This window comes from Periplaneta americana, chromosome 13 (assembly GCF_040183065.1).
Source record: "Periplaneta americana isolate PAMFEO1 chromosome 13, P.americana_PAMFEO1_priV1, whole genome shotgun sequence".
In the NCBI taxonomy this organism is placed as follows: Eukaryota; Metazoa; Arthropoda; class Insecta; order Blattodea; family Blattidae; genus Periplaneta; species Periplaneta americana.
In genome coordinates this window covers 58,616,203-58,636,099 of record NC_091129.1, presented here as the reverse complement: position 1 = coordinate 58,636,099, position 19,897 = coordinate 58,616,203, and the positions used below count along the sequence as shown (strand labels likewise).

Here is a 19,897-nt window from a genome sequence, read left to right as displayed (position 1 = left end):
CTATTGTGTATTAATGTATGATGTATGGTACGGAAAGCTGCATATTTGTGTTATAGAAGTGTTACGTATGTGTGTTGTTAATGTTTTTGTATGTTTCAAATTGATACCTGATATTTGTTTTGCAATTGCAATGCCTAATTTACGGATTATTTGTGTTTTGTTTACATCGCGTAAGCTAATTTAATTTTCTTTTCCATTTCTCTTTATGCTTATCTTTTTTTGTGTATAAAACTATAGCCCTAACATACATATGTAAAATAGGGCTAACCCCCATTGGAGATACAATAATAATAATTATTATTATTATTCATATCGTTATAAAACGATAACAGAATACAAATGATGACTTGAATTTTATTCATATCTCTAAAGAACGATAACAAAATATAAATAACGTGATATTCATAAAGAACGATAACTGAATATAAATGATAATTTGAATATCATTTACATCGCTAAAGAACGATTAAAAAATAAAATGAAAACTTGAAGAAGGCCCGAACCCACAACCTTTGAATCATTAAACAAGCACTCTGCCGCTGATCTACGAGGCGCAGATATGGAACACTTTCATAGTTCCGGAACTGCTTGTACAAGCACATGCATCGTGTAACATCGCCGTGACCCGAAGTGGACTTTAAAAATATTCGCTGTTCACGAGTGCGGCCACTTTTTTTTTTGACAGCTGTACATTATCAATTAAAATATGTCAATTCTACATAACATTTCATTGAGGTGGCCAGCCCAGTCTCTTGTTAAATATGATATAATTTATTTGAGAATATAATTTTCTTCATTGTTCTATACGACACTTTTAACACTTATATAATCACTGATTAACTTTATAATTTCTTTACTGTGGTAACATGAGGAAATTACCTGGCGACTAGTTTCGAAGTGGTATCCTTCATTGTCCGAAGCCTAGTGAAGGTCCCGCGCTATCTTCTAGTTTCCTGTTGTGGTGGAGTGTGGTCATGGTTGTGTCGAAAAGGTTGTGTGTTTTGAAATTGAATTGAGTGTGCAGGATGTGCTGGGTGTGTTTTTTTTTTTTGTATGTTTGTAAATTTCATATTTTTCTAGAGTGTCAAGTTTCTGGTTTTTTGGTTGGATGTGTAGTATTTTCATGTCATTGTCTGTGTTGCTGTAGTTGTGATTGGAGTTTGTGATGTGTTCTGCTTAGGTTGAATTGTTGTGTGGTTTGGTTATGGCTGTGATATGTTCCTTGTAATGTGTCTGAAATGATCTTCCAGCCTGTCCAATGTAGAAGTCGTTCACATACAACAACAAATACTACACCAAAACTGAAGGCCTACCCATGGGATCACCCATCTCCAGCATCTTAGCCGAAATTTTCATACACAACATAGAAGAGACACATATTCTAAACAAGGACGACAGCAAACACGCAGATAATATCATTTACTAGCGCAGATATGTAGATGACACACTTATTCTATACAAAGGAAACAAAAGACAGATTAAAAACCTACACAAACACATAAACAAAATACATCCAAAACTACACTACACACTAGAAAACAACAAATCCATAAATTTCTTAGACATCACAATAACAAAAACAGACAACAAACATATATTATGTTCAAAATATACATGAAACCCACTATCAAAGTAACACATATACACAATACCTCCAATCACCGAATACAACACGCAACATTCAGATCCATGATACTCAGACTCATCAACATTCCTATGAGCCAGGTCGGCCTGGTTGGCGCAGTTGGTATAGTGCTGGCCTTCTATGCCCGAGGTTGCAGGTTCGATCCCGGGCCAGATCGATGGCATTTACTGGCATGTAAAAGAACTCCTGCGGGACAAAATTCCGGCACACCAGCGATGCTGATATAACCTTGGCAGTTGTGAGCGTCATTAAATAAAACATAATATATTTTTTTTCCTATGAGCCAAGAAGACTATAATAAAGAAATACACACTATCAAATACATAGCACGAAAATGGATACAACCCCAACATAATAGACAACATCATAAGAAAGACTAAACACAAATAAGAAAACGCAACACAAACATAAGAACAAAACAAATACATCACACTAACATACGAAGACAAGAAGATTGCATCATCTTTCAAGAAACTAAAATACAACAACTTAACAGGTGTATACAAACTATCATGCAGTAGTTGCAACGACTTCTGTGTACGTTGAACAGACTGGAAGATCATTTCAAATATGTTCAAAGGAACATATCACAATTATAACCAAACTACACAATAATTCAACCTAAGCAGAATACATCACAAGCCCCAATCACAACTAGAGCAGCATAGATACTGAGGTGAAAATAATACACATCCAACCAAAAAACCAGAAACTTGACACACTAAAACAATATCAAATTTATAAACATACAAAAACATTCCCAGCACATCCTGAACACTCAACCCAATTTCAAAACACACTCTTTTCGACACAATCATGAACACACCCCACCACAACAGGAAACTAGAAGATAGCACAAGACTTTCACTAGACTTCGGACAATGAAGAATATCACTTCGAAACTAGTCAGCCAGGTAATTTCCTCATGTTAACACAGTAAAGATGTTATAAAATTAATCAGTGATATAATTTTCAGTTGTGTAATTCGTTTCTTTGTTATGTTGGCTTTTGAGCTGCATGTAAATACAATTTGTGTGTGTATGTGCAATGGTAGGTATAGGCCAGTTTCTGTCTGATGCTTTTCCAAATCACTAATGGCTAAAGCAAGGAGATGCACTATCATCTTTACTTTTTAACTTTGCTGTAGAATATGCGTTTAGGACAGTCAGGAAAACAGAGAAGGTTTGGAATTCAACAGATTATAACAGCTACTTGTTTATGTGGATGATGTGAATATGTCAAGAGAAAATCCACATGCAATTAGGAAAAACACGGGAATTTTACTTGAAGCAAGTAGACCAAATGAGATAATATGATAATGAATAAAAGTCAATATTACAGTTGTATGATAACATTTATAGAAATCATTAAAAAGTTAAAATACAAACATGTTTCAGGGTTGTATGGTACCTCATCTCTAGTGTAGAAACTGCAATAATAGAATAATAAGTTGTTAATTATGATTAAAATTGTTGCATATTAAGTTGTGAAAGTTAGCAATGTGTTTTTTAAATTTCAAATATAATTGATCTTATTTAAAATTAAAAGTAATATGGAGAACCTGAAAAATTTGATAGATTATGATATAAATTAACAGATAGCTTGAATTTAGAATGAACAAATATACAATTTAAGATGGACTTACTGAAGTTTGTAGGATGTAACCTGTTGTTCGGTTTTTGCATCAACTTGTATGACCTGATGTGAATTCGCCATAGCACAATGTTTGTAAGGGTTTAGCCTGGCCTATCTGTTCTGGTGCTACGTAATTCAGTAGCTATTTTTATGAATTGATCAAATTTTTTTTTTTTTCTTGGATAGCTTTGTTATTCAAATTATATGGATAAATAGTTTTATCTTTATGTATTTCTAAAGATTCTAAAAGTTTTAAAGTGATTTATATGCAAAATCTCCATGTCAGAATTTGTTAGTAAAATAATGTTGACCGTTATAAATATGATCCCTAAAAGCAGAATGAGAATTATCATGGTGGGTATTTCTGTGTTCCTTGTATCTAATATTGAAATTTCTACCTGTCTGTCCTGTATATGTAGAACAACATTCCAGAAATTGACAAGATAATTTATATATTCCTGAAAGGTTGAATTTATCTATATTATTATCATCAAATCTATTGAATAAAAATGTTCCAATATTATTATTAGTGTGGAACGCAATATTGGAGTTTTTTTTTAATTGTGTTAATATTTTGTGTGTGTGTGTGTATGTGCGTGCGTGCACATTATTGTACGTGAAAGTAATGACATTTTTTTTCTGATGTTGGTTTTTTCGAATACGCTTTACGATATTATCAACAGTTTTGGTTTGATATCCATTTTCTGCTGCTATAGTATTTTGATAATCTGCTTTTGACAATGGTCTGTTAACAAGGCTATTTAATCCTGCTTTTTTATGTTATATTGGGTGATTGGAATGAACAGCAATGAGATGTGTAATTTGAGTAGGTTTTATGTAAATTCTATACTGTAAATTATCTTTTCTTTCTATTGTTATGTCCAAGAAATGTATTTTATTGTCTACTTCATCTCCAATAATAATTATTGTGAGGTAGTATTCTGATATATTAGTAAGGTATCATCAACATAACGAATCCATTTGACTATTTTTTGTTGATTGAACTATATGAATTTGTTTTCTAAATTGTTTACAAAAATCTCAACTAAAATGCCGGATAGTAGTGAACCCATTGAAAGACCTTTGTTTTGTTTGTAGTATTTATTATTGAAATGGAAATAATTTTGACTCATAAAAATATGTAGTCATTTTATTATTTCTTCAATTTCTGCTTTACTTATATTCTGTGTCCTCAGATTTGAGTCTATTATTTCTATCAAGTCATTTGCCGGGATGTTAGTGTACATAATAGTAATATCAAAAGATGCAATTTTGAAGTTTTCGTTTATGGATAATTCTTGCAGTGTTTCTATCAAATTATATTTTTTATAGTGTGATTGTTGTGAAATTTAACATTTTTCTTTGAATAGGTTTGTAAAAATTTTGAATTGTGATAAATAGGAGCTGTACGAAAGTTTATAATGAGTTTAATCAGAATATTTTGTTCATGTATTTTAGGCAAAGCTTTCAATTTAGGAGCTCAAAGATTCATTTGAATTACTTTACGTTTTTCTTCACTAGAATTTTGACCATAGTATTTCTCAATATTGTTCTAATGAGATAGGATTGGAAGTAAATCCCAAAAAGACAAAGTATATGATTATGTCTCGTGACTAGAACATACAGTAGTACGAAATGGAAATATAAAAATTGGAAATTTATCCTTTGAAAAGGTGGAAAAATTCAAACACCTTGGAGCAACAAATGTAAATGACACTCGAGAGAAAATTAATCAATCAATCAATCTTCTTAATGTATCCAGCTGTTTGCTGACAACATTAAGTTTACTGTAGTTTTTTCAGTTCTTGTTTTTCATGAGAAATGAGGAGTATTTTGATCAGTGTACATCATAGATGCCTGTTGCTAGTAGCCAGAGTTGGGGTGTAGTCAATATATGAGTCATTCCACGTCAAATCGCACAGCACGACCTTCTCGGAAATGGTCGAATTTTTTTTCATGAATTCCAGACATCGAATAAGGAGACCCGTATTTTTTTATTTTCACAATTATTAATTATTTGTGTAGTTATGAATATTTGAAGTTACGCAAATTATGCGCGCACTGTTACATAAACTCGCATGGAACTCTGTGTCTACATATAATTGAGATTTTCGGTTTGACACATTTGAAATACGAAATACAACACTTTTTATTACTTTAGGCCTATCACAAATAAATTTAAAATTTGGCCTATTTTTTTTTAATCGTTTCTTTTTCAAAGCAAAATTACTATATTAAATAGCCAAGTTAAAAATCTGAAAAAAATATAGACTTGTTCGCTGATGTATTATCTGTAAACTACTGCATTTATAAATATGGGATCTCCACACATACATTTGTAACAATTTATTTTCCGGAGTCATACACGTGCTCGCGATGCCCAGCTAATGAACTGCTTGCAGCCATAGGCTAGAAGGCTGCCCGTGGAAATTCCCCGTTGCATCTGATGTCACCATACTAATCATCAAATGATTAATACCTTAAGGAACAGTAAATATCTTATCTAAAATTATTTTATTATTGTCAGCTTAGCTAAGAGCCCTTTACAGTTTATGCTGTAATATAGCCAAGTGTTTGATGATAGCAAAGCTGGGTAAGGCAGTAAACTTTATGGCAGTAAACAGATGGCAGGAGAGAAAAATAATCAGTTTGGGTTTGAATTTCGCGCAGTGACGTGACTTCTATACAACATGAGTGATGGTAAAGATCGCGTAATATATAACAAGTGTTTAAATCCATTTACCTTCCTAATCACGCTTTTAAAAAGAAAAGTACACTAAGATGCGTAAGTCGCGACTTATTGATAAAGCTCAATTTAAAGGAGTCTTTGAGTGTGCAAATATGTGATTTGTTCCGTAAAAATCAATCAATTTCCGCATAGGTCAGGTGAAATTATATGTGAAGCCGGTAGTTCTTGTGATATTAATAAACATGAATCAAATGAAAGTGTGGACAGAGAAAGTGATTATCCCAGTACTTCTTGTAGCAGTTCTATGGATACAGTGCTAGAAATCAGTAATATTGAGGAATTAAACAAGAGTTTGATGTCAATAGAATCCCCTATCAAGAAAAGAAAGATAAAACAAAACAATACCCCCGTGAAAAGTTTCAAAAGTAAAAGGCTCCCTAGCATGTTAAGTTTTTCATGTAGAAGATGCATCATCATCCATTCAAAAGTCAGCCATATTTTATTTTTGACGGAATGCAAAGAAAGGTACAACCTGAAAATTACATAGTTATTGCAGACTTTTCTGAAAATTATTCATTTGTAATACAAGATTCAGTACAAGGTGTGCATTGGAACATATGCCAAGCCATAATACAATACAATTTTAATTTTACTTCCTACTTTATTTTATTTTATATTCTCTTATAGGCCTATTAATATTATATCTGAACTGTGACCGGACACGAGCGCTGCTCATTCGGTCTCAAATTTTGTTAATACTACTGCATCTCCTTTTTTATATTGATTGTATTATTTTATTTCTATTTCTCTTGTACTTTTCTACTTTCGTACTCTTCTACTTTTCCAATGGATCAAGTTCACAAAAAAAAAAAAATTAAAAATAATTGCTTACATAAAGACGATTATGGAATTAGTGCTGAATGACACTTCTTTGCAATCTCGCATGGTAAAGGTCCATGTGTTGGCATTGGAGATACTGTTAAAAGACTTGCCACGAGAGTTAGCCTATACAAGATCCTAAAACAACACCAAAAAAAAACTGATTAGTCACAAAAAAACATTTCTAATGTGTCATTTATATTTTGTCCATTCAATAAGCACAAAAACCACACTGAAAATTTGCAGACCAGATACCATAATCTAAAACCAATAACTGGTACATTAAAATTATATTCTTTCATTCCGTTGTCAAAAACTGAAGATTTAGTAAAACAATTTTCTTTCAAGAAAGAAGGTAGGCTAATGAAAATTTAAAGTGTGAATGAAAAGAAACATTTGAAAAGCATAATGTACAATTATTTGAAGATATCATAATAAGTAAATTAGCAGTGTTTCCTCGAGTAACTTGATCCGTACTGGGTATAATGTTGCAACGTTCAGTCAATTATCCAGCGCCGATAAACCTCTTAGCGCTCTTTAACGCTTCCCGTCCACTGCTGCTGCGCCGACTGCTACACATTGTCATAAGTAATTAAATTTCCATTAAACTATTGGAGATCCCATTCTGATTTTTTCTGCATTAATTAAGAATACTTCAGTGCACCTAGTAGGTATTTTTTTAGATTTTTAATAGGGCTATTTCACATTGATGTATATGTTTTAAAAATTGAATTATAAAAAAATATTTGAAATAATTATATTAAAATTAGTTAGTAAATATTTAATAAAAGCTTTTAAATGCATTTTTCAAAAAAATTTTAACATCAATATCGTCAGACGCTTTAAATGCTGCATTGTGCGACATTTTTAACGAATTTTAACATGTAATATTTTAAAAACATGTGGACTTAGGAGGAAATAAAAATACGCTTGTTGGTTTATGAAACCCATAGAGTTGGTAAAAAAAATATAAACGCAATCAGAAATATGAAGGTCAAAATTTGTATAATTTTGTGCTATTTGACGTGGAATGACTCATATACTGCAGAGCTGTGTCTTCTGCAACTGGTACTGATGATTTTAATTTACTTCTTTTGTGGTTTATGGATGGACAGTATAGAAGAATCTTCGTCATGATTATTACACTACAGATAAGTAGGAGTAACAGAAAGGTGAAATCGGTGTAAGTACAATTGTGTGACAATGTGACCTGTTCTGGCTCTTAAAAATGTTTGAACATCTCTGGGCAAGTTTTTGTACATTTCCAGGTCATTTGGTTTCTTTTGAATGGGAAATGCATGCTATTATTCGGTTGAGAAGCTTTTGGCATCCAGTCTGCTTTCAAATAAACTGAAAGTTAGAAGTTATATTTTATTATGAAACAGTTATATTTCCAGTTGTTCTGTATGGTTGTGAAACTTGGGACTGTCTCTTTGAGAGGAACAGAGGTTAAGGGTGTTAGGGAATAAGGTGTTTAAGAAAATATTTGGGGCTAAGAGGGATGAAGTTACAGAATTGAGAAAGTTACACAATACAAAACTACATGCATTGTATTTTTCACATAATTAGGAACATTAAATCCGTACGTTTGAGATGGGCAGAGCATGTAGCATATATGGGTGAATCCAGAAATGAATCTGTGAGAATTAAAATGCAGTAAGTGATATTTTTTGACAACGTGAGTTATACATTGTTTCTTATATTTTCAAGATAGCTCTGTCGATTAGTAATGAAAGGAACTACCTACAACAATTGTGTAGGGGAGTAGATTACCTCTTCTTTAGAATTGGTGAAGAAAGGAACTAACTGTTGTACTTTGTTATGTTCAATTCCAAAAGTTGCATCACCTGACTTGACACTGACTGCATTTATGTGACAAATAAATGAATATGTATCTGCATGGAGTAAACCTTAGCATCCTTTCAAAGTTTAATTTGTTAGCTTTTCAAGATTTGTTTGGAATTATTTAGGAAAACAGTAGTTTGGATTGGATTCTGAAGAAGCACAAGATCAGTTAAGACTCAAATTGTTTAGAAATTTGTAGAAAAGCTTTTGTAAACCTTCACTTTATATCACAGAAAAGAGTTTTCACTTTTGATCTCAGGCTCCAAGGGGTTGGAACAAAATGTCCCATGCAGTTCCAGGAAATGTCTGTAAGGAGATTTATTATGAAATAAGTTCTTTCCCATTTAAAACTTCATTATGGAGAATGCACTCTGAATTAAATATGAAGACGTACAACTTCTTTAAATGCCTCATCCCTGAAGCAAAGTTGAGTATAGCTTTTATGTATCATACATTAATGACAATTTTACATTAAATTTTAGGAGACCACAAATTGATGTTTGTAGCTAGCAGGTGTGAAGAGCTGGATATATAATTAAATTCACCTCACCTGTCTGATTCTGTTAAATGGACTGTACAGAATGAACTGGGAATTCACAAATGACGAAGTAAACAATTTTATAATGCTACTGGAGTGTACAAAACTAATTGCCAAGGATGACATGGTGTGTAGACTCATGTTTGACTACATGCAGAACTTGCCTTGCCATGCATTCCAGTGCAAGACGTATTTCCTTAAGTCAGTTATCTGTATTCGTTTTCTGTGTAACAAATCTGAAGGACAACAGTTCTGTTACATTCTTGTGCACTGAAGAAGATGCAAATGATGTTTGCACATTTCTGTATCATTATATTCAAAACTATGTTTCTGCAAGTGTCAAAACTTTAAGTTTATCCTCTGAATCTAGTCCTGGGCGGAACAGGAACCAGACTTGTCATTTTTTTTTCTGTTTAGTAGTCACTGAATCTTTAAAGTTTGAAGATTTTGTTCATTGTTTTCCTGGTAGTGGACATTCATTCCTTGATTGCGATGGGACATTTGGTCTTACAAAACATGCTATAATTTAATGTTTGCAAAACTAACGATAAAGTAATCTGAAGTGCCAATTTATTGTCTGGTACTTTCATGTAGAATTGAAAGGAACTAACTACAATACATTAATTTATTTCTCTAACTACAATAAAATACAAACTTAAAATTTATATTAAATTTTTAACATCACTGACTCATTCTTTACCACTCTGAAAAATAAAATAAATGTAAACATTAAAAACCTAATTTTCCGACACTTTTTTTTTCACTTTACCAAAACCCACACACAGTGTAGTTAGTTCCTTTCACGACTCACCAGTTCAAATGCATATAGAGTGTTAGTTGGAAGACCTAAGGGAAAAAGACCTTTTATAGAGGCTAAGACATAGATGGGAGGATAGGGACCGAAGGCGGACTTATGTGAGGGTGGTAATGAGCCTCTGGATTCTTTAAAAGCCATTTAAATAAGTATGTGCAATGGCAGGGCCCTTAACTTGCTGTTATTCTTCAAGTGTGGTTCCTAGATGTTGCCAATGCTGAGAAGTGTGTAGATCACTTAATTTGTAAAAGCCTATCCAGAGTGCACAACAGGCAGTGGATCTACATTGCAGTCATAATGAATGATGATACAGATGGAGAATTGTTGGGATGTCACAGGGAAACCAGAGTACCTGGAGAAAACACCTGTGTTACCTGAACCATGGTCTTGCCCAACCCAAGTTATAAAGTCAGGGTGAATCAACAGGGATTTGAACTCAGGCTAGCTTGTTAGCATCGAGTCACCATGGTAATACAATAAATGTAAGTCCCAGAAAAAAAATGGCCCAGCTCTTGAAGATCCTTACATATCACAACAATTTAATAATGGTTTTCAAACCCAGTATTATTGGAATAGTATTACAGGAAGGTATTTCACAACTAATGCAAAAAGCACGAAGTTAATCTGAAAATAAGATCTATGTAATTAATGCCTAAGACTCGTGTAACAAACATGATACAGTACGATAACCTCGATTATATCAATTCATCACAAGTATTCTGATAGCTCCGTGCTAGCATGCTTGTTCACAGACAATAGAGTTCAGGGTTTGGATACTGTTGAGGAAAGAGGCTTTTTTTAGTGAATTATGCAGGTTCATTTCATTTACCATCATTCTGTTTTACTGCACGATTTATAAATATTGTAGCAAGTAATCCCTGATATTTCTAAACCATATGATTTGCATTTAGCTTTCATGTCTTTTCCACTTGAAGTGGGAAAAACCAAACAGTTTTTAATTCTCTTCAAACTGGATCAAGTTTTCGGCCTGGATTATTCATTTTAAGTTAACAGCATGTTCTTGGTACACTTTTACAAGAAGAACAACTTAACCCTCGCAACTTAGCTGCTCTAGAATTTCACGCTACTTATCTGGGGTCTTTTTGATCCCAAGAATATTTTTTGTTTATAATTAGAATATTTTATAGCTTAATGAATTTTATATCAGTATAAACAAATGGAAAGTTTTTATTTCATCTAGATTTAATCACTGTGTTTAAGCAATGAATTAATTAATTTAATGTCAGACTATTTAGTCTGTATTTGTGTTTTTATTTTTTTAACTAGTCGTACCTATGCGCTTTGCTGCATTTGTTAGAAATAAATATAAAGTAATTACATAATTAAAATAGGACATTTGGTTCAGGGAACATCCGTGTTTGATAGAAGAATAAATTGTTTAATATGTTACTTAATTGAAATTGTATTTAAATAACTAAAATATGATCTTTTTGGTCCAGAGAGCACTCATTTTGTGCAAGGATAAATCCTTTAACATGTTTCTTAATTTTTACTATATGCAAATAATTAAAATGGGATCTTTTGGTGCAAGGATAATTCGTTTAACATTTTCTAAATTAGTCTTGAATGCATCCTTTAATAAATCACCACAAATTAATGTCAATATACAGAGTGAATCAAAAGTCTGGAACCATATAAATATCTTCCATATGCTTGATTTTCGATTACTATAGGTGTTACCAGTATTTGTAAGACCAAATGCTCTACCAGTGACACATTAGATTCTAGCCCTCAGCTATCCCAAAAACCGCCATTTTGGATCCAACTTTGAAATTTTAAATGGAAAGGGGGTCATGTAGGTACTCAAAATCATGTGAAATTTTCTGGAAAATCAATGGTACAGTCCGTTTTGAGATATCTCTAATCGTTTTCAAGTTATCTAAAGATACTGTCATAATGATACAAACATTAGTTACTGCATCTACAGATATTTTGTAACATGGTACAGTACTAAGGAGACTTTGGAAAAGGTATTTTATGCAATTATGGTAATTAGCTTTTCCTGCTTTACTATTTGGTTAACCTGTGACAGTTTCAATGCATTGTTGTGATTATTTGAAGCTCTCCTACAACAAACTTCTTGATTTTCGTGATGGCATTATCAAAAGAGGGAAGAATTGATATTCTTCATTCTGGTGGACTTAGCCACAGAAATGTTGCAGCGGACTGGATGAACAGTTCTCTGGACATTGGATTGGTCTGTGTGGACCAGTAGAATGGCCAGCCAGGTCTCCACATTTAACACCCCTTGATTTTTTCTTTTGAGGTTACGTAAAGAGCTTGATATGTGAAGAGAAAATTGAGAATTGGAACATTTAAAGAACCGTATCATTGAAGCTTGTGCTAAAGTCACCCCGGAAATGCTACAAAATGTTCTCTCCACATTCTCAATTTTCTCTTCATATACCAAGCTCTTCATGTAACCCCAAAAGAAAAAATCAAGAGGTGTTAAATCTGGAGACCTGGCCAGCCATTCTACTGGTCCATACAATGTCTAGGGAACTGTTTGTCCAGTCTGTTGCAACATTTCTGTGGCTTAACCTACCAGAATGAAGAATGATATCAATTCTTTCCTCTTTCCATAATGCCATCACAAAAATAAAGAAATTTATTATAGGAAAGCTTCAAATAATCACAATAATGCATTGAAACTGTCACAGGTTAACCAAACAGTAAAGCAGGAAAAGTTAATTATCATAATTGCGTAAAAATACCTTTTCCAAAGCCTCCATAGCACTGTACCATGTTACAAAATATCTGTAGATACAGTAACTAATGTCTGTGTCATTATAATAGTTATCTTTAAATAACTTGAAACACAATCAGAAAGATGTAGAAAAGTGGGACGACCAAAAGGAAGATGGATTGATGGAGTGAATGGAGATGCTAAAAGTCTGGGAATTTGAAACTGGTGGACCGTATCGATGTACAGACAAGGGTGGAGGAAGATTCTTGAGGAGGCCGGGTCTCAGCCATGAGATGTAGCACCATGGAAGAAGAAAGGAGATTAAATAACTTGAAAACGATTAGAGATATCTCAAAACGGATTGCGCTATTGTTTTTTTTTTTTTTTTTTTTTTTCCCCCCCCCCAGAAAATTTCACATGATTTTGAGTACCTACATGACCCCCTTTACATTTAATATTTCAAAGTTGCATCCAAAATGGCGACTTTTGAGATATCTGAGGGCTAGAATCGAATGTATCTCTGGTAGAGTGTTTGATTTTATAAATACTGGTAACATCTATAGTAATCAAGCATATGGAAAATATTTATATGGTTCCAGACTTTTGATTCACCCTGTAGAGTGGATTGTGTACGAAGGTAATTTTTTATGTTGACCTGACTGCATCTTTTTTTTTTTCTTTCTTTCTTAAGTTTATTTATACATGCTTTAACTGTGGTCATGTCGCATGTTTAGAGTGTGTGAGTACACCAGTAGGCCATTTTTACTCTTGAGTTCCTGTTTCTATTATTTGTTGTAGATGGCTTGTGTTCATGTAACTGAATATAGATTTTGATTAATATTTATCGTATTGGTAATTGAGGCGGTGATGAATTATGGCATGTAAATTTTCAATCTGGCATTTGCCTTCATGACTAAGGAAAACCATAAAAAAACCCAACCAAATTGGTCAGCCACAGAGTTTGAACCCGTGACCACCTGAATGTGAGTCTCAAACTCTACTGTCTGAGCCAACTCGCTTGATTATACATCATTGTCTATGTAAATAAAAAAAATGAATGTGGTACATAAATATTATTTTAAGAAACACAGGAAACGAATATGGGTAAATTATGAGCGCAGGAATGCCATTTCGTGACACTTTGTAAAATAACTCAGCTCCAGTGACTCAGTGATAAAATACTAATTTTTATTCCATATGTACTGTATTTTTGGTCCAGTAAAAATACTCATCTTTACGACGAAACTCTTAAAAATACTACTATGTTCTGTGGACAAAAAGAAACTGAAGTGTATAAAATTAGAGTATTTTATGTGGACCGAATAAAGTTTAAACAACCAAGTAATACAATATTACGACAGAATATCAAGTTTTCTCTGCATAAGGACTTATTTTAATCAGTCCACAATTCACTCAGGAGTTATTGTAACGGCATATAGCATTACATCCATCTAGAGAAACTACACTTTCAAATAGTGAAGGAATTATCCAAATCGATTAATTAGCTTCTGAGATTACTTCATACAAACATAAAAACATTTTCTGTATATTAATATTGATAAACATTTATACATTTATATATTCCCATCATAGAATACAATTATATCCATATAAAAATAGTGTTAAATGAATAATATTCTCTGTTTGTTGTGCAAGGCCGCCAACAAGAGTAATTTGTTTGAGGCAGTGCTGATAAAACATATTGTTATTTTAAAACTCGTATATATCATTACATATCAGTCCTATCAACATTTTGAATAGAATAAAACTTATCGGAAATTGTTTTTAACCTTCCATCGGTTGCTACGTTATAATGATAAGAATCGATCGCAATGTATCATATTGATACATTTCGTCTTGGCTTAAAATAATGGCTATAGGATTTGTGATATATATTGACATTTATTTTTATTATACACTTTAATATGTTTATTTTCACTTGGTAATAAATATATTTATTAATTTATGTATTATCATTTATTTTATATCTTAAAAATTCACGTCAAAATACATGAAATTGAGTAACAGCATCGGTCGCAATGTATCAGAAAGATATATGAACTCTGAGAAAGTTGTCATATTCATATTTTAGTGATTGCAATGTTCTTTTTATCATTGATTTATTATTTATTTTCAAAATATCCAGTATAACTTTAAATAGATTGCAGAATAAGATATTCACCACATAACTTTCATTATTGGTACCAATTTTACTCTAAAATTTGAGATATACATTCAGAAATAATAAAAAGAATACAAACTACTAAATAAATAATAAACACAAAAGTAAAGTGTAGCCTATTCAGAGAAATCTGAAATATGTCAATTTTATGCTGTCCATTACATTATCAGTCATCACTCAAGCAATCTTCTTTTTTTGAAATCGAGGATAACATTCTTACAGACTGCAGCTGTATGATCACCACAGATACATCGTTTAGAATTGTTGCAAATGGTCTTAGCTAGCCTTGTCTTCCGAGAAGTGTAGCACAGAACTGTATGACACAATGTATCAATCTGATACAAGAATACAAGATGCTTGCAGTCTCACACAGACCAACGGTTAAAGCAGTTGAGTGACACTGGCTTAAATAGGAAGGTATTGTAACGGTAAAGCTGCAACAATGGAAATTTAAAAATTGGCAGTAGAAAAACGTATGCTTGTTTCAATCTGATATCTGACCAAAGGAAGGTTAAAGAAACTTTTGTTATGTAACATTTTTCATGAAAATCAAAAATAAGCGAGATATTTTGATTTACCAATTCAGGCCCCCATAAACTCCGCTTTTAAATAAAGTATTATGAATGCTATATACCCAAAAATCTAAATTAGAACGAACTTTATTTATATTCCAGTTTTCATAGACATCGGTTCAGCCATTATTGCATGAAAAGGTAACAAATATCCAGACAGACAGACATACAAACAAAAATTTCAAAAATGCGATTTTTGATCTCAGATGGTTAAATTATACATGTTAACACCAATTATTTTTGGAAAAGCGAAAATTACCAGAAAAATTTTGATTGCAGATTTATTATTATTAGTATAGATTATCAGAGAACACATTCACTTTCCTTGCAATATAACAGAAAAAGGAAAATGTTATTGCATCAACTGTTAATGATATCTTTAAACAATTAATTAAGTCTCTTCACCTGTTGCAGTAGAAAGAACAAGAAGCAAATTTTACAAATACAAATAATTAGGCCTACTCTTGAACCTACAACATTTTACCTATAGCCTAAATTTCAGTTCATGCTGTATTTGTTTCATTTGTTCACTTTTAAAAGTACATGATTGTTCAATTTGATTACAACAAAACACTATCACTGCAAAATAATTCTAACTAGAAAATAAAGACCTGTTCTGTAGTTGGGACCATCCTTGAAATCAAGCAATAAACATGAAAAAATAATCAATATGTAGTTATGAAATAATAATTTTAATTGCAAAGGAAACTAAAATAACCAAGCACAGCATATCTAGGTTACTGGAACGTTTTGGAGTATATGGATGTAGATATTAACAATAAAATATGGTGTGGGATCAGAAAAGACCCCAGGTGGGTAAGTGTCGAGGGTTAATACAGTCAATAAAGTGACTCTTTTCTTAGCATAGCAATTTACTACTAGATGTTAACTCAAAAATGACATAAAACAAACTGGAAAGAAAAAGACAGGAGTTTGAATTTGAACAATAGACTACAGGCATTAGACAACTATAAGAAAGCAAACTGATTTTAATTATTCTCCCATTGGGTATATCATTGTTAATATGTAGGATGTATCTGTAAATTATTACTTCAAAAATTAATAGAAACATAACTTCAAGAAAATCATTTGATCACAAAAATAATTTGATTTAAATCAGTCATTTATAGTATAGTAAAAATCAAGTGATTAAAATAATTATTTAAATCATTCCACTGTGACTAGCACCAAGTTTAAGTGCCCAATGTAGGCAAAGGGTTAACAAATTCATATTGTCCATCTGTATAATTATGATAGCTATGAAACAAATAGATATCAGCCAAATTTTTAGAATGTTATAATTTAAACTAATACGTATCATTAGATCAATGGTTCCCAAAGTGTGGGTCGCGATTCCCTAGGAGGTCGTGTAGAGAGCTGAGGGTAGTCACAAGATGTGTTATAAAATAAAACCAAAAGTACTTTATTAACATACATTTGTTTTCAATTTAGAAGTATAAACATAAATAACATTGAGCATAAATATAAAAAAAATGTTTCAATATTTATAAAGTAAACAAACAAGTATTGCAATAAACTTGCCTGTTTTCAGAAAGTAGATTCTTAAATCTGGACTCTGCATTCGATGCACACACAATGATATTTTCAAGTTCAAAGAGATTTCTCGCTTTTGTTTTGATGATAATCATAGACGAGAAACTTACTTTGTATAAATAGGCCTACAAGGTTACAAATGTAAAAAATTTAGGAGCTGCTTTTGCAAGCTCGAGATATTTTTGCATTTTGATCGCAATCTGGTTTACGCTGTGTGAAGAAGTCTAGTTTCAACATTTCATCAGTATGTACAGATTTCAATGAGTTTCTTCCTCATACTTTTTTTTTTTTAATTTAAGTCAGCTGAACATAACTGTCTAAAACCTGTTTCAGTATCCATTTGTGACTGTGAGTTTCTTCCAGAAATATTAAAAGTTGTTGCTTAAAATTGAGCAAACTTAATTGCCTGTCCACAGAAACAAATTCAGTATTTGTACTAATACGCAGCTAAATTTTCCATGAATTTTTAATACAATGGGATGCATCAAATTTCTATTTGTCAAGTAATGTCAACCAGAAATCAAGTTTCTCTGTAAATATGTTGGGTGACAGATACCACAAGCATTATTTTCGATTTGTAGGTCTATTGAACTATAACTGCAGTGCCAAGCGGCAGTATTAATTTGAAGTACTAGAAATGGTTTTTCCGTAATATTTCATGTCATGTCGTTCTTTGGGTAGCATCCACTGGTTTTGAGTAAAATTATCGTTTTTTTTTTAACAGGAATTTGTATTTTTCGAATGGGGTTAAGTACCAGTACAGTAGTGGGGTGTCACAAACAAAAGTCTCGCCGAAAAGTGGATTGTGCCTTCAAGAAGTTTGGAAACCACTGCATTAGGTGGATGCAAACTTGACTAACCATTATTGTGAATTTTGACCCTTCTCAATGTTGGAACTTGACAAAAAGTGTTTACAAGATATCCAGATGGTATTTGGTCCATGTTAGATGTTGTTTAATGTATTTCGTTAAGTGTCAGTGGTGGCCCTTAAAGGAGAAGCAAATTGAGATTAGAGATTATGTTAAAATGAATACAAGAAACAAGAGAGATGATTATTATTATTATTATTTTAGGTAGGCTATGTTATAGGCAAAGAGTTCAAGTGAGAAATACAGAGAATCTGCAGTTTTCTGAAAGCTGATTCATGAGTCTCAATGTAGTTCGTTAAATTAATGTTGATCATATTTTATTTGTATCAGACGTCATCTACCATCTTTGCCAGAATCTTCAGATGAGGATGATGAAGAAGAAGATGAAGAGGATGACACTCTGTCATCTTCACAGATATCAAGTGTTGGTACCAGGTCGTCATCTCGCCTGCAATCCCGTCGAAGACTTCCTGGTAACACATCTCCATCAACATCACAGGCATCCACTGTTCAAGTTCCTTTTGCAGATGTGAGTAATATTAACGACTTAATATTTGTTGATTAGCAGACATTCTCGTATATTTATTGACTAGCAGACATTCTTGTTAAAAAAAAGTAAAAGTGTTATAATGATCTACATATCTTTCAATTCACTAGAATTAATTTTGTTCATCAGTAATTATTAATATTTTTAATTATTGATATGAGAGACCTTCAGTGAATTTTAAAGAAATACCTCCGATTGAGGTTCTGACTGATACATACATCTGTTATCAGTTAGTACATTTCACTTGATATGTGTCAGAGGAAGAACAATTGATTGTATACATCTGAAGTCTGACTAGAGTAATATGTAGCTAATCAGCGATGTATGCAATGGAGGGGGAAAGGAACTAGCCAGCCTATCTCATTATCTCCTGGTTTAGTTGCTCATAAATGGTGCCTTGTTGGTATCACTTGTGAGATTCAGACCTATCTTCGGACAGTTGACTAAACAACTGTCCTAAGCTTAGAATTTTACTCATTCACAATGGCAAATGCTAATGTACACTTGTAAAGTCTATGCAATAAGAGGAAGTACCTGATATTTAACATTAATGCTGAGAACAGCATTGCCACTCCATCTGAATCACCTTCACATAGTGAAATGTGCTCACTTGGTACTTACAAAAGAGTCAGCAACTATATCTGTTTCAATAACGACCCCAAAATAATTCAATGCAGGTATAGATTTTAATAAGTTGCTGGACTTCCATTTTCTACTTTTGATCTTGAAGTGGTGGCAACAAGAGAGGGTGGAGTGAAAAGCTCTTTCTAAGTGTTTGTCAGACAATTTCTCGTGCTGCACCAACTACAAACTTTGTAAGTAACCTTCCTTATTACCATGCATTTTTATTATTTAACAGCTTCTAGCCAATTAAATGGGTATCCTTGGCAAATACTATGAAGCAGATTTGCTCGAAATGCTTCAGTTTTGCCTGCAGTCATACATTTCTTCATTATTACCATTATTCCACTCACCCAGACTAGTTTCTGTAGTTTAAAAGAATCACTAATCAAAGAATTATCTTTACCACATGACATGTACTCAGAAGATATATATTTTCAGAGTCCGTCACAAAGAATAACCAGACAAAGTCGGAAGACTTCAAGACTTGACAGTGCAGCCGAAAGTAGTCCTCGCTCTGTCAAATCTGATGGTGAGTTATTGTAGATAAAGAGCATATTTATTACAATATTTAACAAATTGTTATGAAATATATTTTGTTGTGAAATAATAGATTATTTTCAGTTATTGCTTCATTTGTTTTCTAACTTTCATTAGTAACAGTCTGCTTTGAAATTATCAATCAAAACAAGTAATACTATACAGTCATTCTTTCTTTTGATAAGAAATACCTGATGTATGTACTTTACAGTTCTGTAAGATCACACAAAAAATCTGTGATGCAAAATAGTTGACAAAAC

General features: G+C 32.5%; 1 protein-coding gene across 4 annotated transcripts in view; it reads left to right on the top strand.

Annotated features, from left to right (window-relative positions):
• The window catches only part of Elys (AT hook containing transcription factor 1 homolog), a 225,577-nt gene that overhangs the window by 184,469 nt on the left and 21,211 nt on the right, over positions 1-19,897 (top strand). For all 4 annotated transcript variants that reach the window (XM_069843302.1, XM_069843303.1, XM_069843304.1 and 1 more), the window contains exons 33-34: positions 18,260-18,458; positions 19,539-19,629. In XM_069843302.1, coding sequence (XP_069699403.1) covers positions 18,260-18,458; positions 19,539-19,629 — 290 coding nt within the window. The remainder of the gene's footprint in view (positions 1-18,259; positions 18,459-19,538; positions 19,630-19,897) is intronic.